The sequence below is a fragment of the Syngnathus leptorhynchus genome, chromosome 11, assembly GCF_054491065.1.
Source record: "Syngnathus leptorhynchus isolate UIUO chromosome 11, UIUO_Slep, whole genome shotgun sequence".
In the NCBI taxonomy this organism is placed as follows: Eukaryota; Metazoa; Chordata; class Actinopteri; order Syngnathiformes; family Syngnathidae; genus Syngnathus; species Syngnathus leptorhynchus.
In genome coordinates, this window is record NC_141205.1 from 4,052,565 (window position 1) to 4,078,673 (window position 26,109).

Consider the following 26,109-nt stretch of genomic DNA (forward strand, 5'->3'; position numbering starts at 1 on the left):
GTCACACGGACACAGGTGTACCTAATCACTTCATTAGGGAAAAATCATGGTCAAAAGTTAACAAAAAGTGAAAAGTGCCACACCCGCCCTCACCCCCACTTTCTGATTGGCTGTTTGATCTGTGACGTCATTTGGACACTCCATTAGGTACACAGACATTTTTAGGTGTGACTAAAAACAGGCCTCTTCATTAGGGAAAAATCATGGTCAAACGTTAAAAAAAAGTGAAAAGTGCCACACCCGCCCTCACCCCCACTTTCTGATTGGCTGTTTGATCTGTGACGTCACTCTGACACTCCATTAGGTACACCGGCATTTTTAGGTGTACCTAATAACAGGCCACTTCATTAGGGAAAAATCATTGTCAAAGCTTCACTGAAAGTGAAAAGTGCCACACCCGCCCTCACCCCCACTTTCTGATTGGCTGTTTAATCAGTGACGTCATTCGTACACTCCATTGGGTACACCGCCATTTTCAGGTGTTCCTAATGACAGGCCACTTCATTAGGGAAAAATCATGATCAAAGGTGTTATTATACAGAATGTGTTTGTGTTTGAATAAAAGGTTGAAAAAAAGAAAAAAAACGTTATGCCGACATTTGTTATTTTGGGGGACACCAACTCATATAACAACTTAAAACACATTTATTGTCATATAAAGCAGTTCACCAAATGTCAGATTTAATTGGCGAATATAAAAACAAGCAATAAAACACGAGCCAACTTTTAACATAAACATTTATTAAAATAATAATAACAAAAGTACATTCTAAACCAGCAATCGTACATAACATACATAATTCACGCCAGGAGGGAGACGCAACACGTTCACAGACTGATCTGTTGATGCACGGGAAGGAAGGCAGGTCACCCATTGACTCGTTCGCGAACGGTAAAGTCAGGATTCCTTCCCTCACTGATCCGTCTGTTCTCGCGATGAACTGGAAATGCAAATAACTTACTCACTGATTCGTTCACTCACAGATCCGTTCAGTTGGTGAACGGGAAATGCAAATCACGACTCGTTCGTGAACGGGAACTTACCTCATTTTCTTCTTCGTTTTGTGTTACGGCGAGGTGGCTTCACCTTCAATGAGCATTACCGACACCTACTGGTTAAAGTAATATGAACGGGAAAAAAAGAACGAATCACTCTCGTTCACTGAAATGATTCGTTCTTTTAAACGAATCGTTCAGTCACGGGCCAACACTACCGTGGGCTACCATTTGGTACCCGCGATAACAGATGGTGTTGCGTTGGCAGTTCGAGCCATGATCCTCATGCAACTGTTTTTACTACACAATAAATGTTTGGAGATTTTAAGGTTAACATACACACGGGTGGTTAAATGTGCTCAAAATTGAGAATGGTTTTATTTTCTCACATCGTGGAAGTGCTTTAGCCTACCAAACAAGTACGTGGCGTCTTTATTTACTCAAGAATATTGAGCATAATTTGGCGGAGTAACGGAAGAGGCGATGAGGAAAGGTTTGTGCAGTCGTGTTTTTTTTTTGGCCATCAGACATTTTGAAGTCATCGCTCAGGATTTTTAAATATGTGTACTCTTGATTGTTTTCCAGTAAACGTGGTCATCCTCGTGTTGCTTGCTGTGGCTTTCCTGATTATAATTCAGCGGAATCTCTTGAGCCTCAGTGATTTTTTACACAAAGAAATAACACGTAGGTGTTTTCCTTCAACTAAGCATTTCTTGGTGAATGTTCTTCTCGCCTTTCTGTCCTCACAATAAGACAGTACTAGCTGAATTACTTGCCACTACTACTATTTTTGTTGCAGTCATTTTAATATTCAAAGATCTATCCTATATGTGGTGTTGTGCAGATTCTGGAGCCATCCTTCCCTTTGAGGCGGAATTGTCTCCTGACCTTCGAGTGGATTTGGAGAGACAAGGGGATGAGATCCCTGTGGTCATGACTGCTGCTGAGGAGAGACTTGGTGCTTCTGTGGCCGCCATGCACAGCATCTACCAGAACACTAAAGCCAATGTTGTCTTCACCATTGTTACCGTGAACGACACAGCCGATCATCTCATGTAAGACAGCGAAGCACTATGGCTATGGAGATGTCTGGGATCATTGTGTTTATCTTGCAGAAAAACTCTGAGGTTTGAATGATCATCGTCAAACTTTGTTGATTTACAGGACGTGGTTGAGTACGCCAAGGCTAAAAAATATCAAATACAAAATGGTTCTCTTCAAGCCTGAGCTGCTGGTTGGCAAGATAGCAAAAAACCCTCAGACTCTGGAGGCTACAAAACCAGTGAGGCAACATTTTGTTCATTTAGAGTACTGAGCATATTTATTTAGCAAGTTTATTCCTATTTTTCCAGCTGATATTTGCCAGATATTATCTGCCTTTATACCTGCCTGAGGTGGAGAAAGCCATTTATCTGGATGATGATATTATTGTGCAAGGTAAAAAAAAAAAAAAAACTCCACGCCAACATACACCATTTTAATCTAAGCCTGATTGTCTTTACTGGAAAACAAAAGTTGATTTTCCTTTTTTGCTCAGGGGATATTAAAGATCTTTATGACACCAGTTTAAAACCTGGACATGCAGCGGCCTTCTCCGATGACTGCGATTCGGCATCCGCTAAGGGCATTATTCGGGGGGCTGGAACTAAGGTAAAAAGTACTTCCATAGCAACACGTTACATGACAGTAAAAGTGTTCATAATTCATAAACCATTTTGGTTTGCTTTCTTTCAATAGAATAACTACATGGGGTTCCTGGATTTTAAAAAGGAGGCTATTAAACAACTAGGCATGAGAGCCAACACGTGCTCATTCAACCCGGGAGTCATCGTTGCCAACTTGACTGAGTGGAAGAACTTGAACATCACTGGTCAGCTGGAGCACTGGATGGAGCTCAACACGCAGTCAGTCATTCGCCCTGCACAAATGTAGCCGTCTTGTTTCTTTGCATTGAATGTACCTGCATCACTTTTTTATTTTCCCCCCCAGGGACGATCTGTACAGCAAGACGTTAGCTGAGAGTATCACCACGCCCCCGCTTCTTATCGTTTTTTACAAGCGTCACTCTGCGCTTGACCCCATGTGGCATGTTAGGCACCTTGGTAAGCTGGAAATTATGCAAATGTGGCAAGATACTTAAAAAGTTTATTTTTCTAAAAATAATAATGCAGATCGTCTTCCAACTGTGACTTTTCTTGAAGGTACTACGGGTGCTGGAAACCGCTACTCACCTCAATTTGTCAAAGCAGCTAAACTCCTTCATTGGAATGGACACTATAAGCCGTGGGGCAGGATGTCCGCCTTCACTGGCGTATGGGACAAGTGGTTCATTCCAGACCCCTTGGAAAAGTTTCATCCTGTACGAATACACACGGCGGACTAATAAAACTGAAAATGTGTGAAATGCAGCAGCTATCTGAGCATGTCCAGTCAGTCCAGCCAGCAGGAACATGCCTCTCAGGACCACCCATGAGAAAACCTTCCACTTGAGTTTAATTTAGTCATTTTACTGAACAGTATTTGGGGACTACTTTTAAAATCACACCTGTTTTAGTTCAGATGAACATATGGATGTCCTAAACCTAGCTCATTGAAAATCCTGGTGGGCATTTGAAAAATGACACACCAACTGCGTTGACATACTTACAAAGCCGATGCATGGTTGTCAATGACAAATGCAGCGTTTTGCCAAATTTTACAGTGATCACTTTGAAGTCATAAATGCTGTTACCTCCGTTCAATACTTCCTGTGGAAAATGTATTAAAAAATGTCGCACTATCTTCAAGGTCATTTATAATCAGTGATCTTTGCCTCTTCAGAAAAGTTATACACATTTCTGTCTCTATATAATGATTAACACCAACTGTGCTGAAATGGCATTTTCTCATATTTTCTCCTCCCTGATGATGTAATATGCAAACCACTAAGCAACCATTACATTCCAGGTGGTGTTTTATATTGTACATGAAATCCATTTTGTAGAACTATTGTATTGAAACTTTGACAAACCTGAATATGGGTGTGGATGGTCTCTACAGTATGAAATGTTTACAACTAAAAAGCTGAAATAAATTCATTGGCTAACAGATTGGAACGAATTCTGGTTTATGACTTCAGTCGTATCTATATACAAAATGTTCATGCAGAGATTCAACTTAAATTGGTTGAGTCATGCATAAAAATAAAAGGTTAGTATTTTATCATATTTTTCCATCTGTCACACCAGCCAAAAAAAATGACTGGGAAAGTTCATTTAAAATAAGTGTTGAAGTCATAGGTATCATCATCATCATCATCATCAGTTTTCACTGCGGAGGGGATGTTGTCAATGGCCACCGGCTTGAACTGGACACGTTTCGTTTTTTCTGGAAAGACAAAACAAGGCGTTAAGCGGGCGTTGTTCACGTGATTGTGAATTTGTAAAAAACAAATCTACCTTCCGATAAAACTTTCTCTGGTTCATCTGCCTTTGTCTCAACCGCTATTTGTTCAGACTGTCAGGGGGGAAAAAAACAAATAATTAAAAGATGGAAAGAGCACAATTCTCCCAGAGGTTTGTTCACCAGCAGGATCAGAGTTGGATTAGAAGTCTTCATGATTGAATTCAGACTTATGCTTCTGTCCTCATTTCCATGCTAAGGTTAAACTTGTCAAATGTGGCACCATCAACAAAGTGATATACCTGGTTATTGTTCTCTGCCTCCACAACAGGTCCAACACTGGCTTTTTCCACAGGGATGTCGCTGACCACCAGAAGACCCCTAGTGGGACCGCTCGACGTAAAGCTGATACTGTTGGCCGGGGTTGGAAATTTTATACCTTCAGGGAGGAGAAATTATTATCAAGCAACATTACAACGTCGTGTAGCTCGAGCATGTCTGTTGGCCGACGCGTGTACTTCTCAGCGTATTCTCGTTGCCCGTTTGCAGTTGCGCGCGATCCAGGCTGCTCCACATGTCGGCGATGACGGCGTCCGTCATGTAGGCGGGGGGGGCCTGTTTGTCTGTGGGTTTGCAGTGGTAGCTCAGCTTGGCTCTGAGAGAAAGTCAAAAGATAGACCAAACATGAGAGAGCGATCCCCGTGCTCGTACTAGCATCTTCGGCAGCGTGGCACGGTGTTTGGATCAGAGTTGGATTGAGTCTTCATTGTGAAATCTGTGTAAAAATGTTGTCCTCATTTCCACACCAGATGTATGTAGCTGGTTATTGACCAGAATAAAAAAAAAAAAGCTCACCCAGACCAATCTTCCAGAAACGTTGATGCGGCCTGCGCTGTATTGAGAACTCCGCCCTTTTGCAAGAAGCCCCGCTTTTTGGCCAACAAAGTTAGAAACTCGGCAACGTTTCTATAGTTTGCAATATTGTATTGTAGTATGACCTGAAGTAAGAAGAATAGAAAATATGAGATGACTTCATCATGGCAGGGATTGCGGCCGGCCCCTTTACAGTACCTGAGTCTGGTTGCACTGTTTGAGCAGAACCCTGACGGCCTCCTGCGTGCTCTCCTGGCCTTCCTCCACTTGCAAGCTCCTCAGAGCCATGGCGGCTGCCGGATTGGACGGACATGCCAGGATTCCTGGACTATCCAACAGATTGATATTCTTCGAGATTTTCACCTCCTGCATGGATCTGAAGGAAAACGATACATTGAGGATTTACACATTACAAAATAGTTACAAACAATATTTGCTAACAATGCCAATAACTCACTTTGTGATGCCTCTTTTCACACCAGCAATGCAAGCAGTACTTTCTTTCAGATTATTGATCAAGCTGCTCTTACCCACATTGGGAAAACCTGGATGGAAATATCGTTAAGTGGGATCTTGGAAAGAACCTTCAGGAGTAGCAGACACAAGACTCACCAACTACGCCCACTCGAAGACGAGAGTCGGCCCCCTTGCTTGCGGCGTAACGTGTGAGCAGCTCAGAGAGAAGAGAGTTTCCAAAGCAGGTGGCTCCGTCAGAACTGTCAAAGATTTCTTTGGAGGCCTTGATCCTGTTCTTCTTCGCTTGCTAATAAAAAAATATAACCACAAAGGGGAATGTGTGAATGATAGAAAAACATTTAAAAATGAACCACAATCACTTGTTCGCAAACACACAAATTAAGCTCAGCACATGGCCGAGCTCGTTTCATGAGTGGTTTGATTGTTCATATCGGAGGTTGTAACCAGTTAAGAACAGCACCACACAAGCTGCTCAACCTTCTCTGACCTCCAAGAAAATAAAATGCAAGAATGGATTCCGTGTTTAGATCATTTAGCTCCTACCGCTTTTGAAACTGACGCTTTGAACGCCACAACCGGGAACTCCTGCTGTAACTTCTGTATCCATTTTTCCACATTTGCTTTCGGGACCAAATCTATGACAGAATACAAACGAAGCATTTAATTTTACTGCACACACAACAAGCGGCATAGAGACACGTCCTAACCTATTTTGTTTAAAGCAAAAATGAGCTTTTTGTTGCCCTCCATCTGCAGCACCATCTCCTCCAGCTGTGGACATCTGCAGCCCATTGGATCACGAGCATCTAGCACTTCGATTACCACATCAGATGCATCAATGACCTTAAGAGTGGAAAATAATCCGGTGAGTTAGGAAATAAACACAACATTAACAAGGAAGCTGTCGTTACCTTGTTTACTTCAGCACACTGAAACTTTTTAGAGTTCCTTAGTTCGGCATTCTTTTTTTCTGGATGTTTTTTCTGGACTTTATCATCCTGCAATATAGATGGATGAATTTGATTTTAAAAAATATTTTATTAAAATTTTTTTTTTTTTTGCTTTTATTACCTCTCGTGCTTTTTTGGCTTGGGGTTCTTTTTCTTTACTTCCAGACTCCTTTTCCTGTTTTCGTTTTTTGGCACGTTCATCTTTTACTGCTTGCTTTTGTTTCTCTTTTAGCTCCTCAATCTGAGATGACAGTATGTGGCAGAATTAGTACCTTTTCTATTTAACATCATTACCATGCCTAATAATGACAACGTGGTAGATCTGACCTAATGCAAGTCGTTTCAGTATTTCTACACTAGACTGATCAGACGGCTTTCCATCCAAACCTGCTGTCTCTTCTGCTCGGCCTCTCGCAACACTTCCTCCTTAAATGGAGCACTATTCGGCACTCCTGGATCTTTCTTGGGTCGATTCTTCAATCCTTTCTTCTTGGCTTCTTTTCTTAACTTTCTGTTATGCTCTTTGACCTAGAAAAACGAGCAGCATTAAAGCAAAATACGTGCATAAAGCCATGCTCGAAAAACTGCGAAAGATCATCGTACCTTCTTTTCGATTTTATACCGTTTAGAACATGACAATCTCTTACTCGCTTTCCTTAGCTCTGAGAAGAAAGAAAAATACTTTAAACATTAAGCAAACGTAACATATTTGTATTTTTATGAAATACCATAAAGGTGTCGACTTACTTGGTCGTTTCATCTTGAACTAATGTCGATCGTACCAACGTGAAGTGCTACACGTGCAGGGGAAGACATTAATCGTCATATCCGCTTTATTCGGCGAACATTTTAATTTTATACCGCCACCTATCGATCGGGAGGTTCGTCGTGATGACTAAAATCACGGAACGTTAAAGTTTAGAATAAAAACGACCTGCGTGAAGTACTGTGCAAGAATGTGCGTGATAATATATATTTTGTTCCATTTTTTAATGATACTGTATCAAATATACTTCTTAAATTAGTTTTTGTCCCATTGACGGGTTTTCCAAAATAACCCAACATCGTATCAACTTTATTTAAAAACACTAAACAGAAGGAAACAATCAGACCAAAAACATTTTTTTTTTATTGTCGCATAAAAAAAATATTCGGATGTGACTTTAGTCAAAAGCAAAGTAGATTGAGGACTTCGTCACGTGACCGAGCGTCTCATCCTTTTTCTGTTCCTTTTGGATGGTGGAGAGGGAGCGATCCTTCGCGTAGTCCTGGACGATGACCAAACTGCAGTTTTTGAACGTCTTCCTGACCGAGCGGCTCATGCTTGCTGCTCAGGAGATCTACAAGTCTGTAGAGGACACAATTTTGGAGTACCAGGAGGAAATAGCAATCCGGGAGCGGGAGAACGACCATCTGAGACGCAGGCTGCGAGATGCAGGGATTGAAATATGGCCAGGTTAGCTTAACCAGAAGCTAACATTTGCACGGTTCCTTTCTTCATAAAAATACGGTTTTATTGTTGGGTGCTAAGTGTAAAAAGATAGAAAATAAAAATAGCACCCCCAAAATAAACATAGCTACTCTCCACTAAGTCATCATTAACTGCTAGTTGACGTTAGCAACTACTGTTGTGGAGCTGCTAGCACATTAGCAACCTTTGTTTGTTAGCGAACTTGTTAGCTAGTCTAACCTACTTTCATTTTTAACACTTATATGTTGACACAGGCAACACGCAAATGCTATAATTTTGTGTGTGTCTTGTCTTGGATCTTCTTTCACGTACTGTGCACAGCAAGTGCTAATTTAACTTTTAGCGCCTTCCTTTTTTAATCGCTTTTTTTCTCTATTACATCTCATTAAGAACGACTTGAATTGATGCCATAAAAAAGCTAACTATTGAGCGATACAAGTTCATGTAGAATACTAAAACGTACACTTGATTGTATTTTTGAACACTTTTTAAACATTTCAAAATTAAACTGACCTTTAGAAACATTCTTTCCTTCACTCTTATGTTCCTTCAAGGGCTTCGCTAAAACTCTCGGTCACAACAAAAAAACTACTGGAAACGAAGCACAAATCAGAATGATCAATCTACTCGCTTGTTGAGGTAGCCTTAGCATAATTGAGTCACTTTAGTAACTTGCCTAACTTAGGTTTCTGCTGATTTTGTTCTCAGACCGCCCATCAATGCCGTTGCTCGAAGAGGAGGATGGCGAGCATCCACGGCGTGAGTGGAGTCCCAGCATGGGACATGAAGAGCGTATTCCAATTCAGCTCAAGGACAAGGGAGATCTGCAGCCCAATCAAGAAGAGCTCCATGCCCATGGCTCTTGCAGCACTTCAGAAAACATGTTCTCCCCCGCGCATGTCGCAAATGAGTACGTGCAGGACGGCCCACACACGTCCGCCCCACACACGTCCTCCCCACACACGTCCTCCCCACACACGTCTGCCCCACACACGTCCGCCCCACCCCAGAGTCAAGGCGTGGAGAACAGAGAGCAGGATCCTGGCTCCCGGGGCTCCTCGAGGCACGTGAAGGCAGAGATTGGAGGTAGCCACAGGGTCCCAGTGTCATCCAACAACGGCGGGCAGCCCCTCGCACCGGTCAACCCAAACTGTGCAAATGAGAACAACATTGACATCGGGGTGGAGAATGGCAGACAGATGGTTGGTCCTAAGGGAAACGAATCTGTGGCAAACAGGGGACCGGCATCTCATACGCGTAACCAAGAAGCCAACGCCGTGGAGTGCCCCCATCCGAAATCCCCCCTCGAAGGCCACATGTCGTCCTTCTGCTGCAAGGTTTGCGGCGAGGCCTTCAGCCACGTGGGTCATTTGCACGTGCACGTGCAGGTGCACACGCGGGATAAACCTTACCGCTGCGGCGTGTGCGGGAAGTGCTGCAGCTCCTCGGGACGACTGCAGGAACATCAGCGGAGCCACACTGGGGAGAAACCCTTCCGCTGCCAGATTTGTGGTAAAGGCTTCACCCAGATGGCTCACCTCAAAGTGCACATGAGGATCCACACTGGGGAAAAGCCGTACAGCTGCCCCGTGTGCGGCAAGTGCTTCAGTCGCTCGGACAAAATCAAACGGCACCTTCAGACGCATAGTCGGGAGGGGACCTATTTTTCAGGGCAATGATGCCGCTGAGGAGCCAGCCCTCTTTGGGAACCACATCCATGAGTTTTTTTTTGTGTGTTTTGTTTACAAAAACAATTGTTGCCATTTAGTAAGATTTTTCTACTGACTTTGAAAATGCGTAAAAATATGTTTGTAACAACATAATACTTATTCATTTCATGATCATGTCATTATCAGGTTTCTAAATTTTACATCGACTCAAGGAAATAAAAAAAAAAGTAAAGTTTTAGGGAAAGGGTTGAATTTTAAGAAGGCCTAAAACAAAAACAATTCTTTCACACATTCTTTGAAACTAGATATGGGAATGTGACGGTATTTTCATTCTCAATGTGGGGAAATGATCCATATTTTTTACTTATTAAAATCTCTCTTGTATTTCTTGAGTGGGCATGTTATAGAAACTTCTGCCGGTATTGTTATAGTTATTCAATAATGACACTAGCACCAAAACAAGAACATTCATTTGAGAGTGACTACATTTAGAACATTTAAAAAGTAGCAGTTTCTGATTACTTTTTTTTTTTTTTTTTAATTCATTTTCATTCATTTTTCAATCAAGGGAATTCTGTCAAACGTCCATCTCCAAATGGGCCAGTGTGTATGTGAAGGTTTTGTTTCAATGCAACAGTGTATTTATTAGCCCTGAGAATAGACCTTCAGCTATTAGGACTTGATTCTTCTACTAATCATCTCTTCAATCATTTGAGCCATTGCAGTAAAATTAGCTTTAGCTTAATATCTAACAACAATACAGAAGTGCTGGTATTTTTTTTTTCTCCACTTGGGGTCACCATCCTACACTGTAGTTACTACTATCTGCCTGATGAGTGATGTGTGGCTCAGCGAATGAGTTAGTTCAGGTTAGCCGGTTTGGGTGTCGAGTCAATTGTGGTTGTTACTCTTAAGGTATGAATGTGCTTAATAAGTCTTTCTTTTGTTACATTTTATTCAATAAAGTAATTGTAAGCGCACTAGTGGCTGTGTTCATCCTTGACCCCTTATGTCCAAAACTATCAGTGGTAGACTAAGAATGTTTATGTTACCTTATGTTGGTTGATTATTCAAATTATTGTTGCAGCTCTATCTGAGAAGTCCATCTCCCATAAACGTAGTTCCCTTATATAATATTTTACTAAAAAAAAAAAAAAAAGCCTTACTATACTATACATTTTCACTTTTTTACAAAAAAAAAAGTTTACTATGCATGGGTTAATATAAAAGCCTCGCTATATCTGATCATTTTTTTACGAACAAAAAGCAGTACTGTACATGCTAATTTTTTTATATTTATAGAATAAGCCTTACCATACGTGGTCTTTTTTTTTTTTTTTTAACTTAAAAACCCTTACATGGTCTGTTTTTTCTTTTCTGAAAAAATGCCTTACTACACTACATGGTCGTATTTTTACTAACAATGTACATGCACAAAAAAAGCTGTACATGTTTTTTTTTTTTTTTTTACTAAGAAAAGCCTATAATCAATTCTGTTTCCTCAAAAAGGGCTTGAGCTTCATTCTTGATTTGAATCCAATTGTAAAATTCCAGTCCAGTCTTAACATTTATTTGCTGCCTATTTTTTTTCAATTCTCATGAAATAGTAATTACTCTAAAGACAAATGAGTTTCATTTGTTTGTCAAATGTTTATAAATGAATCATTTTGGAGACATTAAATCATTTTTTGGCTACTTCATTTTTCATTTCAAATGTTTGCTTGCCCTGTGAAGGTCTGAATTCTTCACGTATGATTTTAGCTTCATAATTCAGAAAAGCCCAAAGCCTGTGGTGCTGGAAATAGATTTTAGTTTTGTACTAATTAAACTTGCCATGTCGACTAATTGCAACATTAATCTCCTTGTAAAGGATTATGAGTACGACAAAACGAATAGGCCGTTAATGGGATTACACAATTTGGAACAAATATCAACAAACCCCTTGGGTTTAAGAAAAATGAAATGCTTGGATTGCTTTTTTTTTTCTTTCTTCTATTTTTGTTTTTATACTTCCAAGTAGCCTTATCCACTGATTTGAAAAAATAAAAACATCTAACTCTCATTTTCTTTGTTTCACCTCTCTTCAGCCCGCACCTTGACGCTCCTGCCATCATAATGTTTTCCGGACATTGACATCATCTTATAACTTATCTCCTCATCATTTAACCCTAACCCGAGTTTGAAAACCTACTTCAAAACCCTAACCTATTTTTTTTTTTTACCTGATGTATAAAACAAACTAAAAACTATGTCCATTGGTTTTCACACCACTTTTATGAATCTCAACATATTCTACTTGATGTGGCGTGATTAAAAAAAAAAAAATTGGGCAAGAGAATGTGGGAGTCATGGTTCATTGGACACGGAGTCTATTGGACCTCATTAGGACAGAAGCTTCATAAAAGAACATGCTCACTAACAAGCTTGCAGCTTTGGCCAAAGTTGAGCGACAAGGTTCACTGCAGCAGAACAGCTTGAATGACTCTCCAATGGTTTTGGGTGTTGCGGTGATTGGGCCTCCTCTCGTTTCCTTCTTAGAGGTCATTCAGAGACCAGCGTTTTCTACTGCGCGCGCTAGTGACTTGAACTTTAGACCAATTGTAGTCCATGCAGGAGATCAGCACATGCAAAGTACATTTTGAAGAAAGAGCTCCACGTGTGGATGATGTCCAAGCACCTTGCCAACTGACTTTAACTGTCTGGTCACAAGCCAAGTGCATTCAGACTGATTTTCATGATCAAAAATTATCTTCCATCATCTTACGGCATATCCTGAGTGTCAATTAAACGTTAGCCCAGTCAGTCATTGAGATGGGTCGATTGGATTTGTCACAGTCGAGGCAATGAACTCGAGTAAAGCCGGGACAAGGAGACAGAGGCCGTCTTGGACCGCTTCCTTTGGAGACCAGCGCTCACTCAGACTTTCTGCATCACTTGGCAGACAATGTTTCAAACTGAGGAATGTTTGTCACATTGAAAGAAACAACTGGAGTTTGTCTCCATTTTAAAGGGTGGGAAACTTTCTGCTGCAACTTTGGCATCATTTCTGGAAGCCATAAAACTGCTACTAGCAGAGGCAATTCACGTGACACGGTATAATTCTTTCTTCTTCATTGAATGGGCTCTTGAGGCTCTTTTAAATGTGAAATAACCTTATAAGGATCATTATAGTGAAGTTTATGAGGCTGTGAGACAGCAATATGGTGAATGTCAAAAATGCACTTAGCTTATCAGCCGTTGGCTCGTCCTCAAAGGGATATTTCGTTGATGACATTTAGGTGAGTCCTCTGGGTAAGACAATATCAAGAAAACAAATTATACTGCGACAGATGATGAAAAAGCGTACGACTTTGCTGTTCGCGCTTCCATTCTCCATAATTATGGTACATTTCAATTGAATTGGAATAGGTAGTGATTATGGAGTCATGCACACCCAACAAAGGACATCTGGTACGTAGAGGTCAGTCCAGCAGTCAGGAGGAATTCTGTTGTGGTCCGGCGCTGTTGCAGGCTGCATCACAATGAGCTTGAAAAAGCTCAACCTGTCACAGTGGATATGTGAGAAAGGAAATGTGCAGGTGAGAGAGGATTAAAAAAAAAAAAAAAAAAAGCCCAAAATCAAACAGGTCACTATCGATTTGTTCAACTTCAGTCTGAATTAATTCCTGTTTAAATTCTATTCAGAATGCAAAGTCAGACAACCGCTCAAAATGCGAATTTACATCATTCCACAATTGGCAAAAAAAGAGTCATTGTAGTGATAAATGAGAAGGAAAAAGGCTATTTCAGAGTATACTTTTTTTTTGTTAGGATTTGGAGCTCCCAGGAGTCCAGTGTTGGCTTCCTTACACGTTTCAATCTACCTTGGCATCGATCTTAAGCTACCATACAGCTGCTTGGAGCACAAATTGGAATGACATTAAGCTCTTGGCAGATGTTTTCAAACCTTTTAAAAGCTTTTACGATGCACAGCGCAATAGCAAACTGTCACAATTATATCCCGAGCACCTGCTCACATGCAAGGGGAATAAAACCCAGAAGGTTGCGACGGACTGGGCTGAAACACTTTACCTTCCTAATCAGCCATGCGCCGGTGGTGGAATGGCCACCATCAAAACCAAATCATGTTGTTTTTCGTTCGATTATGGTGACCAGGGGGAGCTAGTTGCAAAATTAACGACGCCTTCTCAAAGCCACAAACGGGTTCCTGGCTCAGACGACTGTAGATGATGGAGCCAGAATCTGCTGCAAGAGGCAAAAAAAAAAAAAATCTAAAATGGTTTTCAATTACAATTTCAATGATGCTTTTTTTTCTCCTTCATAAAAGCTAATTCATTTAATAATTCTCTGACAGCGTCGATCCAACCTGAGTGGTCATCAGAATCGCTGCAGCTCTTTGTCGTGGTGGAAGCCATGAAATGACATTAGAGGCAACTGCGTGGCCATCTGTCAAATGTTGCTTAACCAACAAACCGGAAGAATACAATTATTTGTCACTATAATTTAGTGGGCTGATATATTTGTTATTCTCATTACAAGACTGCAATAAATCATAAAACTGAGATTTAAAAAAAAAAGACATCCCTCCAAATCATCTCTATACAGAAATTAATAAACTAAATCAAGTGGTTGCATTTCTGGACCTTTTTAAAAATCTGATTCAGGACATTAGTTTTGATGCTATTTTAAATGAATTTCTGTACTTTGTTTTTTTTTTTGAGTCGTGGAATGTTTGGGTCTGCCAATGAGAATATTCATACTCACAAATCACAAATCCAATGTACATGACAGTGGAACAAAAATTTACAAAAAAGTACTTGTTGAATGCAATGTAATACAGTTTTATGAAAGTGACAGTTTGACAAATCAACTCAATTTCTATTATTTTCCATAGGGAAAAAGATGATGCAAATGTTTTGGTTTCATTACACGAGAGGCTATCAACAAATGGAGAAAGGCAGTGTGTGGCAATGATCAATATTTCACCAACCACGACCATGATGTAATTTCAAGTCGGGCAGATTGGAATCTTTGTCGTAACACCAGAATTTTAAATCCGCCACCCCCACTGTGGCGGAGAGCGGAGGAGATGCCGTGTCTCCTCTGTTTATGTCACAGAGCACAAAACACCTTTGTGACCTGTCAATCAATCTCCAGTGTCACGGAGCCAAGTAAACAACACGACAACCAATGTGAGGAAAAGAGGAACCTCTCACGGAGCACAGTGTGAATTGTCTAATCAGATCCATTTTGCATTTTTATTTAATTAGACTGATTAAAATGGAGATTGAGCATGGTCTCAGCAGCAGCATTGCTAACTTGTGATTACTTATTTATTTTTCATCATCAGCATTTGAATCATGCATGCAATGCTAAGGAGGAGATTTTTTGTTTTTGCCCTCAACTGAATTTAAAAGTAACATCTGGGTTACACTTATCGGTTAAAATATTAGGTACACCTGCACCATCAAAGGAGATGCATCCATCCATCCATCCATCCATCCATCCATCCATCCATCCATCCATCCATCCATCCATCCATCCATCCATCCATCCATCCATCCATCCATTTTCTATACTCCTTGTCCCCACAGGGGATCTTGAACTGTAAATAACTCTATTAGGTCATTAGGTCACAAACAACCTGAAATGCTTTTTTTTTTTTTTTTTTACATTTGGAATGATGAAGTCATGATACATCTTCAATTTCGTACAAGCATCTTTTCTTCAGAAAAAAAAATTGTTTGCCAGTGGGAAAGCAATTCAATTGCATTCGATACCTTTTCCAGATACAACCACTTCAGATTTTCATCAAAATGTCTTTTCCTTGTAAATCTCTTTTCAGCGGCAATATCAAATTCAGGTGATGAACACATCGGTATCACGTTTGACAGCTGCAATATGAGGATGAATAAGTCATTTCACTAGAAGAAGCTCACTCCCACAGGAAGTAGAAGAATGATAAATCACTATTGTCAAGCTGTCACTGGATACAATCTAATCCTGTGTGAGCCCAATCTTTGGCCTATTTTCTCACTGTGGCTTCTCGGAATAAAGGAATAGAGACATCCACGTTTCTACCAACATAATGAGATTGAATATAAAAACTGTATCAGTGTTACATTATGGATTTGGTGGTCATCAAAATATTAGCATAGCGTTAAAAATTCCTTTGACATAAATCCATCTCTGATTCAAATTTGTTGTTGAGCACGATATGCGTCAGTTAACCACATTTTCATCATGTGCAGCTGATGTGTGTGGCCTCCGGAATTTTCTCCTTAATTGAGCCCTGCCCTTGTTTATGTATGAGTGATTGAATAAGTGAGTGTGTGTGTGTGTGTGTGTGTATGTGAAATGGAGCTGTGATCAAGATGTAAGCAATCAACATCATTTGCATACTCAAACTAACCTGGAATTGCACCTTATCGCCAAATCACCTTCCACATTCCATTCCATGGGATGATGCAGACGGCACCATTAGTGACCTCGTGCCGGTTTTCCAGTCACAACAGCAGCCTGAGGATGGGAAGAAAAAAAAAAGACACCAGTTTTTTGCTTCTTCCTCAAAATGTAATGTGTTTGGATCAATTCAACAAAACTCAATTAACTTAAAAAAAAACACATTATTGCTGACTTGATTACAACACGCAGTTCTGTACAACTAAGCTGACTCCTAAAAAAGTAATTTTGATGAAACGTTATAAAAGCACGAGACACTTTAACAGCCATGTTGTAAATGTGTCTACCACCAGTGCATTAAATCAATTGGACACCACACCAAACCACTCATTTTATGTGAACATTTGCATCAGAATGAATTTTAATGCCACCACTGTAAGCTTTTTGCATTATATTACACTTGGAATATATTTGCTTGGGGCACAAATATCTGACTTTAGATTTTGCCATCTTTTGACCTCTGCATACAATATTTATCAATTTACACATCACCTCTAAAAACTACAATAATAAACATTTTGCACGGTAGAGCTGTGGCTGGGGATTGTCGTGCTTTAAAAGCAAACATTTGGCTGAGCTGGAGATTATTTATTTTGTTCTCCCCTGAGGAGCTCTGCGGTGCACACTAGGAACATTTCATCTTCACTCACGTTCTCGCCCAGCCTGCAGTGAGCAAATAAAGTCCTCGTGACGCTCGCAGCAGGGTAAAAAAAAAATGTCAGAATAGTTTCCCTTCATTTGTGGAGGGCTGCACATGGTTGATGAGGAGCAACCCCCAACACACCTTCGAAATAATCCCGCCTCAGCAGCTGCCGCAAGGATTCACCGAAATCCCAATTGGACCCAAGGCAATCTGGGGACGCATTGTGTTTCATTTCATCCAACACATGAGTATTATCATGGTCTATTAAAGAAATTGATTTGAATCTTGGAAATATGAAGGTGGGATCATTAGCCCTTATTTAACAAAAATGTCACGCATGCTAAGGGATAGTAAATCAATCATTTTGCCCCGATAGCTTATAAAAAAGAAAGAGCAGACGGCCTTTTAATTTTGACAGCTCATTTATCATCTAAGTCATGGTCTCAACTAGAGTCTACACCCTTTTAGTAAACTGTTGGGTCAAAAACAATCCAATTTGGGTTGAAAATTGAACCAACCCAGAAAGTTGGGTCAATTTGAAACCAATTTTTGGGGATGCTTTCTCCAAAATAAATCTTAATGCTTCATCTGCACAAATTTAATATGAGGCAATACGAGCAAACAAGAAGTTCCTCTTGCACTGGTTTGTCTGACTACTAATCTTATGGGCATGTAAAATGTAAGAGACGAGTTTCTGATAAACGATTGAGCAAGTAGACACTCATGAATCATTCCCAGCACGAAGACCTTAACGACACTCAAGGTGATGGAAAGGAGACTCTCCGTCAATCATCTTCTGATTGTAATATTCTCACTGAGGTGGGGAATCTATTCCAAAAGTCTCATTAGCCATATGTGGACAATAGTAATGGGACACCTAACCAATTGTGCATAATTGCAATTATGTTGATCAATTAGGCCTGTATAGGAAATAAAAGCTGAAATGTTGATCCCTTGTCCCATATTCATTTTTTAAAATGTCAAATGTGAAGTTTGACCTCAAAGCTGGATGGACTACAAGGAGGAACCCCCTTGCAAAAAACACTGACATGTAACCTCCACAAGGTAAAGCCAGAATTCAAACTCTGAACCTCCAAACTGCGAGGCAGACATTCTATCCACTCCGACACCATACTGCCCGAAAAAAAAATAATTAAATACTGAATAATAATAGCAACTTCCAGAATAAAAGTAACCATGTCTGGTCTCAATTCCAGTTCAAGAAATGAGCCAATGTCACAACAGCAATTACACAAAGGCTCGATAAAATGCAATTGTGCAACCAATAACAATGACTCACGTTTACGCAGAAACTGCGTGAGCCACGCACTCTTAAAAAGCCTTGCATTTGTGTGGGCTTTCTTTTGCGGCGCAGAATGCAAGATTTCAACTCCTCTGTTGTGAAAGAAGCTTTTGTGACTCATTCACTCTCCATCCACCGGAGCTGCGGGAAGGAAGCACTCTTCCCTTTCGCCTCCAACGCCTCCTCGCAGCATGTGCGGAACAACTTTGCCATATGATGAGCGGCTCCTCGTTCCGGAGAGAAGACCCTAGATGAATTCAAGCGGACACCCCAGCGGGACAAAAGGATTTGGGGGCTCTACTTAAGTGAGTCTATCGGAGAGCGCAGAAGTGTTCGGGCCGTTCCGTTCCGAGCGCGCACGCCTCCTCCCCCCCCCCCCCCCCCCACACACACCCGAGACATGTCTTTGCCGTGGGTTGTCTACACTGGCATGGAGGTGCTCATCGCCGTCTCGTCGGTCATCGGCAACGTAATGGTGGTGTGGGCCGTGCGTATTAACCGTTCGCTCCGGGACACCACGTTTTGTTTCATCGTCTCGCTGGCCTTGGCTGACATTGCGGTCGGGGCTCTTGTCATCCCCCTCGCCATCACCATCAGCATCGGACTCGAGACTCACTTCTACAGCTGTCTGGCAGTCGCTTGCACCGTGTTGGTCCTCACGCAAAGTTCCATCTTGGCCCTCTTGGCTATCGCTATCGACCGCTATCTGAGGGTCAAAATACCCATGAGGTAGGTGGGGGAGTCCACAAACGCCTTTGCATCATGTCATCTCATTGTGAAGTCAAAGAACAAGAAGGTTCATTGCAATTAGTTGCCAAGGTAGTTTGTCATCTCAGCACCATCCTCGAACGTTATTCGTCTCCAAGCCCGAGTGCACAATAGGATGCAATTACTAACTCGTCAAACAACTAAGATAAAAAGGAGTGCAAAATGAAAATAAATATGAAAAGAGGTGCAATTGCAGAGTGCCAGCAGGCGTCAATTGGCTTTTATTTGATGAATTATTCCATTTGAATCTTATTTGAGCAAATTCAATATTAATCAGAGCAGTGTTTGGACCAGAGTGGTTTTACTGTACTGTGGCTTTCTTGGAAAACGTTGATATACAGTTAAAGACAATCCACTTGAAGTTTTCCCATGTGACAAAAGGCTGGGAATATTCGGACACAGGATGCATGACTGGTCAATAGACTCATGCTGGCTGCTTGGTGACTTACATCATTTCTCAAACTGGCAACCGGCACACCCGTAGGCATCATTGTCACGACTTTAACCCGATCTGGATTTCAAATTTATTTGCTTTTTTGTGCAAAATTTCGACTGGATAAAAACAACAACAAAAAGTCTACACACCCTTGTTGATATGTCAAGATTTAGTGGTATAAAAAAAAAAAAGATAAACATTTCAAACCTATTTCCCACCATTGATGTGACCCTTGTGACTCAACTCAAATATATTTAAAAAATGCTACATAAAAACAAGTTGAGATAATATGGTTGCACAAGTGGTGTCTAATATCATACCAAAAAAATTTCAAAACTTTTTTCCATCACTGATGTGACCTACTCCAACCCTTGTGACTCAATATTTCAAAAATGCCAAATAAAAACAACTACCGAGACAATATAGTTGCAAAAGTGGTGGCTAATATTTTAATATTCATGGACGAGGCTGTGTCCAGACATTCAAAAGTCAGCACACACACGCCACCATTTCAAGTTCCCTCCAAAATTGAAAAAATGACGGGAAGGAGGTCAGGAACGTTGGCAGGAGGCAGATCAAATAGCCATACTAAATGAACTGCAGGAATTTACGGCAAGTATTTCCTGTTGAGTAGATGTAACAACAATCTTCCATCTTCTTCATCTGGTTGGTCCAGAAACGCAAGGACAACAATTCACCAACTGTAACTTTCCGAATGTTACTGTACATCAATTCTAAACAGTCCGTCCTACTTTCCTGTAACCATAGCTACAAACGAGTGGTGACCCCTCAGCGGGCCGGGTCGGCCGTGTTGCTGTGCTGGCTGGTTTCCATCCTGGTGGGCCTCACGCCTATGTTTGGATGGAATAACTTACAACATCTCAGTGACAACGGCTCCCTGGTCAGTGGCGACCTGGTGGTGAAATGCCAGTTTGAGACGGTCATCAGCATGGATTACATGGTCTACTTCAATTTCTTCGGCTGGGTGCTGCCCCCCTTGGTCCTCATGCTCGTCATCTACGTGGAGATTTTCTACATGATTCATAAACAGCTTAATAAGAAGGTGAGAATGAGGAACAGCGGCCATCAATGGCAAGTTGAATGGTTTTATATGTGCCGGCATGGTGTTTTTCTCTACGCAGGTGACGGTGAGCCACGCAGATCCCAGTCATTACTTCGGCAAGGAGCTGAAGCTTGCCAAGTCCTTGGCTCTTGTTCTTTTGCTCTTCGCCGTTAGCTGGCTCCCCCTTCACATCCACAACTGCATCACACTCTTCTGCCCCAAATGCGACAAACCACCGAGCGTGATTTTCATCGCCATTCTCCTGACCCACGGCAATTCTGCCGTCAATCCCATCGTGTACGCTTTCCGTATTAAGAAATTCCGCTCGGCCTTCTGGAGAATTTGGAATCGGTACGTTCTTTGTCGGGATCAAGTCGGTGAGCTTCCTCAAAGAGGGAGTCAGAGGATACAGAATACCACGAGGAGGCTGAGGCACCACGATGACGACGATGACGACGACGACGACGATGTGTGAGCCGTAACTGTGTTTGGATCGAGGATTACGAAAAAGACCTTTTGAAAAGGATATCGGACGGATGAAAGCTACGCTCCATATGAGGATAAACTTATACATCTGACTGACTCAGATGGGAATGTTTTTGTTTATAGATGGGAATGTTTTTGTTTATGTCTCAAGCAAGCACCACAATTTGGTGATGATGTCATATGGGATAAGGGTCTTACCGTCAATGTGAATGACTCTGCAAAGATGTATCGCATTTTAAACTCCTCTTCGTGACTGAATGGTTTTTTTTTTTGTTTTCAACAATTGACGGGTCGAGCCATAATTGTGTGCTTGAGTGGCAGGAACATAGCAGTCATTTAGCAAAATTCTAACGGACGAGAAGATGCTAGGAGGACAGTGATGAAGGAAGGATGTATAAATGAATCCTCAGTGAGCAAGCTGTGTTCTGGTTGAATGAGCCATCAGTCACGTATGTGTGTCACATACTTTTATAAGTGTGCAGGTTGCGAGCGTGACCGCATAGGAAAACGGATTTGTTTATCTGCGACTTAAAATAGCATTCTTATCGGCCAAGCCTGAAACTTCCATGCCTCTCTTAAGTATATTCCAAGTGTGCATCGATTGTTGTGAGGAATACTAAATCACCCTGAAAGAACTTCGATTTTAGGAGACCTCTTTGATTATGCACTTATCTCTTATCACTAAACAGATTTGACTCACCTCAACAATTGGGAATTTATACTCAGCCCAAAATGATTCCATCCCTGTCTTAAATTAGATTTAAAATCAACATGTGTGGTTTTTTTTTTAATATGGGTATCCTCTGGCTATAGATGACAAGATATAGACAAAAGACTGCGATATATTTTGAAAGTCATGTACATGCCTGACAATTTGTGAAGGAGTACAAACTTTTGGACTATATATACAGCTGTATAATTAGCTATACATTGAGAATGAATCTGAATCATTTCATAATGGAGAATTCAAAGAGTAATAACGTCTTACAATTGTGTGCCACTTGTGTCATTTTTCGCTAAATTCCCTAAAACCAACATTTGTTTCATTTTCTGGTTAACTGTGTATTACTGTATTTGAACGTTATTATTTATAAACAGTGGGACATATTCATATCACAATCAGCTAATAATAATAACAATAATGCCTTTGTACAAATACTGTAGCCTTATAATACCGTAGTAGCAGTTGACTCAATAAACAACCTTGGACACTGGATGAGCAAAGACATTTTTTTTGAAAGCTTACCTGGAAGTTACATTCATGGATTGGATACTGTCAACAAAACAATTAATTGTTGTAGGTTTGGGATGGCGATGTGGAAAAAGGTCATTCGAGAGGATTGTTGAGCAATATTGTAACAAATTTAATCTAGTGATTCCCAAAAGTGGAATGACTTTCTATTACAGTATTATATTACAATATAATATTATTATTTTTTGTCAATAACCTTGTAAATTTTTTTTTTTTTTTGTCGAGCCAGCTGGTTCCTTGCCTAATGTGCCAGACCTGCCTGATGTGTTTAAAAAGTGTTTGTACAGTAGCAGTTAAGTATGCAAAAAGCTTGACTACTAAACAGCCTAAGAAAATTCATTGCATTTCTTGTCAACAGAAGACCCAACATACGTATCACGTGGAAAAAGCAAATTTACATTTCTCCTTTGTGTGTGTGCGTGTTTGTTGTGTGTTTATACGGAATAAAAACCATGACAACTAAACTCATTCACTTTCTGTCTGACAAAGTTGCCAATATAATTTTGTACTTGTTTTTTTTTTATGATGGCTGGATCTACTGCATTGTGCTTCCCTCTGCTGGCTGAATTTACAGTTAACTCCAACTAAACTGTGTACTTACATAAAGGAAATTTAAATATTGTAGATTTTGTTCTTTTGCTTAATTCAGTAATATTTATTTTAAAAGAATGCCCTGACATGTACAATACCACACTGTTCTAAAGTGAAATAGCCCCTGTCAAGTTATTTAATACAGCATACACCACACTATGAACGGCAGATAATGTAGATTTATTTGAGTCTAAATGTACAACACAGTGATCAAGTTTGCAAAATGCATTGTCGACATGTTTGTGATTGTTTAACTAAGACATAAAGGGTGCCACTGCGTGCAAACATAAACAAATGCGACTCCTTAAATGAACGTGAACAGTCTCATGCACAACTGCCCCTGTTATGCACTGCCAGAGCACTTCAGGGATTTGGAAAAATAAAGGAGGTAAAAGTGTTTTAATGCTAACCACAGCAAATGATTGATCTTACTCAAGTCAAATTGTTCACTTAAAATGTCGCTATTGTCTCGCAATCAGTATTAAATTCGTACAAAATTTGATTTTAGCACTATTTAGTTTCATTGCTCGTGGATGTGTGACAGATATTTACAGGAATGTTACCTAATGCTACAATATGATGTATTCTCCATGCTACAGTAAAAGCTAATTTTGCTACCGACAATAGGTAATGACGTCGTAAAAACTGTATTCCCTGTACGATAAATATTACATAGCATGTTGTAAATGTCATTTTTTTTTGCTCTACAAAACACAAATGAACAAATTTCAAGTATTTATAGTCATAGCTTCAAGTGCATTTTAAAATAGTCATTTGGCAGGAGGCTTTGTAGCAAAAGTGTATGATCAACAGAATTTGAACAAGAACCTAATTTTAGAGGGATATTAAGGCAAACAATGTGCTTTATCAATGAAGCACCATAACGAAGTATTGTACGTGAAGAACGGACTTAACTGTAAACAGAGGGCTTGTAAGGCGGCTCTAACATTTGGATTTCTTAATCATTGTTGTCAGAAATTGAGATTTGGTATGCATTTGATTGATAATGAGGCTCCACAAGTGCTTTAGTTGCAGCATTGTTGTTCGAGTAGGTTTCCTCCTCAGTGAACCATGTTTCAATTGCGTCTTATATCTGCTTTCACGTTTTCCTACATGGAAACAAGCAAGAAATATACTCAAACACAAACCTTGGCCCAGAATGAAAGTGTATAAACCAACAGATGCAATCACACCATCGAAAAGACAACATAAATCAATCAAATCTGCTTACCCAGCCACCTTGCTGAGTTAGCCACGTGCCAACACGGTTGTTGAGTAATGTGGTCACAGCTCTCTGGGCTTTGGTTTTCAGCTCGGGGCACGATTGCTTCACAAAAAGCCCGAAGGCAAAACAAACTTTGATGAGCTGAATTTCTGGAGTCAAGTCAGTCACACTCGGAGAGATTTGAGCCTGCAAAATGGTGTCCACACCACGGCTAAAGGCTTCCTCCATGGCCTGGAGGGAATAGAATTAATTGTCAGAAACAAGACATCTTGTGAAACTTTTTTATTTTTTTTTATTTAAAGCAAACAACATCCAAACAGAGTAACATGATATTTTGTTTGTTGCTTTCATAACATTTATGCTTAGGGAGCAGCAAGAGTGTGGTTAGTGATTACATCCTTGTTGTTGACCATGGCAAGTTTTCTTTAAAAACATACAATTCCCATTATCTGCATAAAAGTGCACATAATCCCTGTAATTATTTTTTAGGATTTAGTGAGTAGCAACAATGGTTTGTGTGTATCTACCTTTTCTGCTAAAGTACACTTTAGGTCTTTTAAGGCAGCCATAAATTCTGCATCGTTATTCAGAGACTCAGACACTTTTTTCAGTTTTTCAGCTACAGGAACTGGGTCAAAGTGATCTTCTGGAAAACAAAAAGAGTAGCTGTTAAGTCAGGAAAATGACAAGAACATTAAAAGGCTCGCTTGAGATTTCGGTTTCATTTTCCTGTAAGCGTTTTCAATAATGTTAAATGCATACTTATACAAGTCTTGTGTACAGTACAGGTGGACTGCGGAAAATAACGCTTAGTATGTCAATAATAAAAACGACGTAAAATGCAGGTTACAGTTTATATTTAAAAAATCGTTCCTGGTTAATTAAAACATAAATCTCTTCATGGAAAAAAATTACCATCGGACATTGGGCCGTCAGCCTCCAGGTCTCCATCGAATTGACGAAAGTGAACTTCGTCGTCGTCTTCAAACAGACATTGGATGATTTGAGCGGTTTGAAGCTCAATTTGAAACAATTGTAATGGTCGAGCCATTGTTGATCCTTGTCACAGCAGAATTTGACAAGACGAACGTCTTCTTTGTTGCTTTGCTACACCTGGTTATACTGCCCTCTATCGTTTACCGTCAGTACTTCCTCCCATCTATTTTCTGCACCGTTTGACTTCGTATCAAACAAGTGCATGTTTATTCATGCAGCGCTTCAAATAGAGGGCTCTCAAAATGCTTCGACATGTCTAAAATACAGTCTGACGTAAAAAAAGAAAAAGAAACAAACTTGAATACAAAGCAAATCAAAACTTCAAATCAAGTCTTCACTCTAAAATGATCAAAAATTATATTTCGCCACCAAGCTCATTCATACAATAACGTAGTGCATTTTTTGTGTGCGAACAAATAAATAAACAAATAAACAAATCATCAAATAAGTATTTTCTAATAAATAAACCAGTACATAACAAACAGTACATACGGGAAGACTCAACATGCAGTACTTCATTTTCCCAGAAGATGGGGCTATCTTCCTGCATATGATGTTTTGGGTACCTTTCCACTTTGTTGAACGAACACACCCTGTGTGTGCATGCATGCTTCTAAGCAAATGGTGCAGTGCAGAATTCGCATCTCAAGTAAGAGGTATCGAAAAGGCAGTACAGTAATATCTGATCATATTTCTCTTTTTACCTGTCTAATGATCATGGTCAAAATGTGCATATATGCATGCATGCAATGGAAAATCTTTTTAAAATTGAGCCAATTTTTAAAGTGGCTCACTAAAAATAATAATGATGTGGTATAGTAGCGTCATTAAAATGTGAACAAAAGGCAAACCAACCATACTTTATGAATAAAAGTCTTGGCCGGAGCCTACTCCTGCATAGTAATAAAATGGCTACAGAATGTATAGTTTGGAATGACTGTGTGTGTGTGTGTGTGGGGGGGGGGGGGTAGTTAACAATTAATTGGTACTGAGAGGAAAGCAGAAGATATGCTTTTAATTCTTTTTTTCTAAATGCAATATAAGCAGTTTGAAAGGTCGTGACATT

General features: G+C 40.2%; 5 protein-coding genes and 2 non-coding genes across 9 annotated transcripts; 3 read left to right on the forward strand and 4 right to left on the reverse strand.

Annotated features, from left to right (window-relative positions):
• The first annotated feature begins 1,228 nt into the window (after nucleotides 1-1,228).
• Nucleotides 1,229-4,085, forward strand: glt8d1 (glycosyltransferase 8 domain containing 1). 2 transcript variants are annotated; one of them, XM_085924709.1, is made up of 9 exons: nucleotides 1,229-1,489; nucleotides 1,582-1,680; nucleotides 1,841-2,051; nucleotides 2,161-2,278; nucleotides 2,349-2,433; nucleotides 2,534-2,646; nucleotides 2,734-2,900; nucleotides 2,986-3,098; nucleotides 3,198-4,085. In XM_085924709.1, the coding sequence occupies exons 1-9, from the start codon at nucleotides 1,480-1,482 to the stop codon at nucleotides 3,377-3,379; spliced, it is 1,098 nt and encodes a 365-aa protein (XP_085780835.1). In that variant the 5' UTR covers nucleotides 1,229-1,479; the 3' UTR covers nucleotides 3,380-4,085. The 2 variants fall into 2 exon arrangements, with proteins under 2 accessions (XP_085780835.1, XP_085780836.1); XM_085924710.1 differs by having other exon boundaries at nucleotides 1,229-1,415.
• Nucleotides 4,086-7,544, reverse strand: gnl3 (G protein nucleolar 3). Its single transcript, XM_085924708.1, has 15 exons — nucleotides 7,425-7,544; nucleotides 7,281-7,339; nucleotides 7,065-7,205; nucleotides 6,799-6,918; nucleotides 6,639-6,725; nucleotides 6,435-6,570; nucleotides 6,271-6,362; nucleotides 5,863-6,013; nucleotides 5,708-5,795; nucleotides 5,449-5,626; nucleotides 5,233-5,375; nucleotides 4,896-5,032; nucleotides 4,680-4,816; nucleotides 4,434-4,491; nucleotides 4,086-4,362 (listed from the first exon to the last, which is right to left on the reverse strand). Exons 1-15 carry the CDS (start codon nucleotides 7,435-7,437, stop codon nucleotides 4,247-4,249), a joined length of 1,656 nt encoding a protein of 551 aa, XP_085780834.1. The 5' UTR covers nucleotides 7,438-7,544; the 3' UTR covers nucleotides 4,086-4,246.
• LOC147048909 (small nucleolar RNA SNORD19) lies at nucleotides 5,109-5,180 on the reverse strand. The gene has a single exon (XR_015067669.1). It is a non-coding gene; the product is annotated as a small nucleolar RNA SNORD19 (small nucleolar RNA).
• On the reverse strand, nucleotides 6,084-6,219 carry LOC147048910 (small nucleolar RNA SNORA47). The gene has a single exon (XR_015067666.1). It is a non-coding gene; the product is annotated as a small nucleolar RNA SNORA47 (small nucleolar RNA).
• Nucleotides 7,545-7,820: 276 nt separating the features above from the next.
• On the forward strand, nucleotides 7,821-10,798 carry LOC147048911 (uncharacterized). Its single transcript, XM_085924984.1, has 2 exons — nucleotides 7,821-8,133; nucleotides 8,857-10,798. The coding sequence occupies exons 1-2, from the start codon at nucleotides 7,953-7,955 to the stop codon at nucleotides 9,825-9,827; spliced, it is 1,152 nt and encodes a 383-aa protein (XP_085781110.1). The 5' UTR covers nucleotides 7,821-7,952; the 3' UTR covers nucleotides 9,828-10,798.
• Nucleotides 10,799-18,626: 7,828 nt separating this feature from the next.
• LOC147048912 (adenosine receptor A1-like) lies at nucleotides 18,627-22,971 on the forward strand. Its single transcript, XM_085924840.1, has 3 exons — nucleotides 18,627-18,955; nucleotides 20,199-20,493; nucleotides 20,573-22,971. The coding sequence occupies exons 1-3, from the start codon at nucleotides 18,627-18,629 to the stop codon at nucleotides 20,966-20,968; spliced, it is 1,020 nt and encodes a 339-aa protein (XP_085780966.1). The 3' UTR covers nucleotides 20,969-22,971.
• A 15-nt stretch (nucleotides 22,972-22,986) lies between these two features.
• LOC147048913 (uncharacterized) lies at nucleotides 22,987-25,162 on the reverse strand. Of its 2 annotated transcripts, none has more exons than XM_085924842.1 (4): nucleotides 24,963-25,162; nucleotides 24,575-24,690; nucleotides 24,054-24,278; nucleotides 22,987-23,931 (listed from the first exon to the last, which is right to left on the reverse strand). In XM_085924842.1, exons 1-4 carry the CDS (start codon nucleotides 25,096-25,098, stop codon nucleotides 23,899-23,901), a joined length of 510 nt encoding a protein of 169 aa, XP_085780968.1. In that variant the 5' UTR covers nucleotides 25,099-25,162; the 3' UTR covers nucleotides 22,987-23,898. The 2 variants fall into 2 exon arrangements, with proteins under 2 accessions (XP_085780968.1, XP_085780967.1); XM_085924841.1 differs by having other exon boundaries at nucleotides 24,575-24,693; nucleotides 24,963-25,156.
• Between the last annotated feature and the right edge of the window lie 947 nt (nucleotides 25,163-26,109).

Excerpts from the sequence above, each read along its gene's own strand:
- glt8d1 (XM_085924709.1), top strand. Across the intron at positions 1,681-1,840 it reads TTTACACAAAGAAATAACAC|ATTCTGGAGCCATCCTTCCC; the intron begins GTAGGTGTTTTC and ends GGTGTTGTGCAG. Across the intron at positions 2,279-2,348 it reads CTCTGGAGGCTACAAAACCA|CTGATATTTGCCAGATATTA; the intron begins GTGAGGCAACAT and ends CTATTTTTCCAG.
- gnl3 (XM_085924708.1), bottom strand. Across the intron at positions 6,726-6,798 it reads AAGCCAAAAAAGCACGAGAG|GATGATAAAGTCCAGAAAAA; the intron begins GTAATAAAAGCA and ends TCTATATTGCAG. Across the intron at positions 4,363-4,433 it reads AGAGAAAGTTTTATCGGAAG|AAAAAACGAAACGTGTCCAG; the intron begins GTAGATTTGTTT and ends TTGTCTTTCCAG.
- LOC147048911 (XM_085924984.1), top strand. The coding sequence starts at position 7,953 with ATGACCAAACTGCAGTTTTTGAACGTCTTCCTGACCGAGCGGCTCATG. Across the intron at positions 8,134-8,856 it reads AGGGATTGAAATATGGCCAG|ACCGCCCATCAATGCCGTTG; the intron begins GTTAGCTTAACC and ends TTTTGTTCTCAG.
- LOC147048912 (XM_085924840.1), top strand. The coding sequence starts at position 18,627 with ATGTCTTTGCCGTGGGTTGTCTACACTGGCATGGAGGTGCTCATCGCC. Across the intron at positions 18,956-20,198 it reads AGGGTCAAAATACCCATGAG|CTACAAACGAGTGGTGACCC; the intron begins GTAGGTGGGGGA and ends CTGTAACCATAG. Across the intron at positions 20,494-20,572 it reads ATAAACAGCTTAATAAGAAG|GTGACGGTGAGCCACGCAGA; the intron begins GTGAGAATGAGG and ends TTCTCTACGCAG.
- LOC147048913 (XM_085924841.1), bottom strand. The coding sequence starts at position 25,098 with ATGGCTCGACCATTACAATTGTTTCAAATTGAGCTTCAAACCGCTCAA. Across the intron at positions 24,694-24,962 it reads TGACGGCCCAATGTCCGATG|AAGATCACTTTGACCCAGTT; the intron begins GTAATTTTTTTC and ends TTTGTTTTCCAG. Across the intron at positions 24,279-24,574 it reads AGTGTACTTTAGCAGAAAAG|GCCATGGAGGAAGCCTTTAG; the intron begins GTAGATACACAC and ends TATTCCCTCCAG.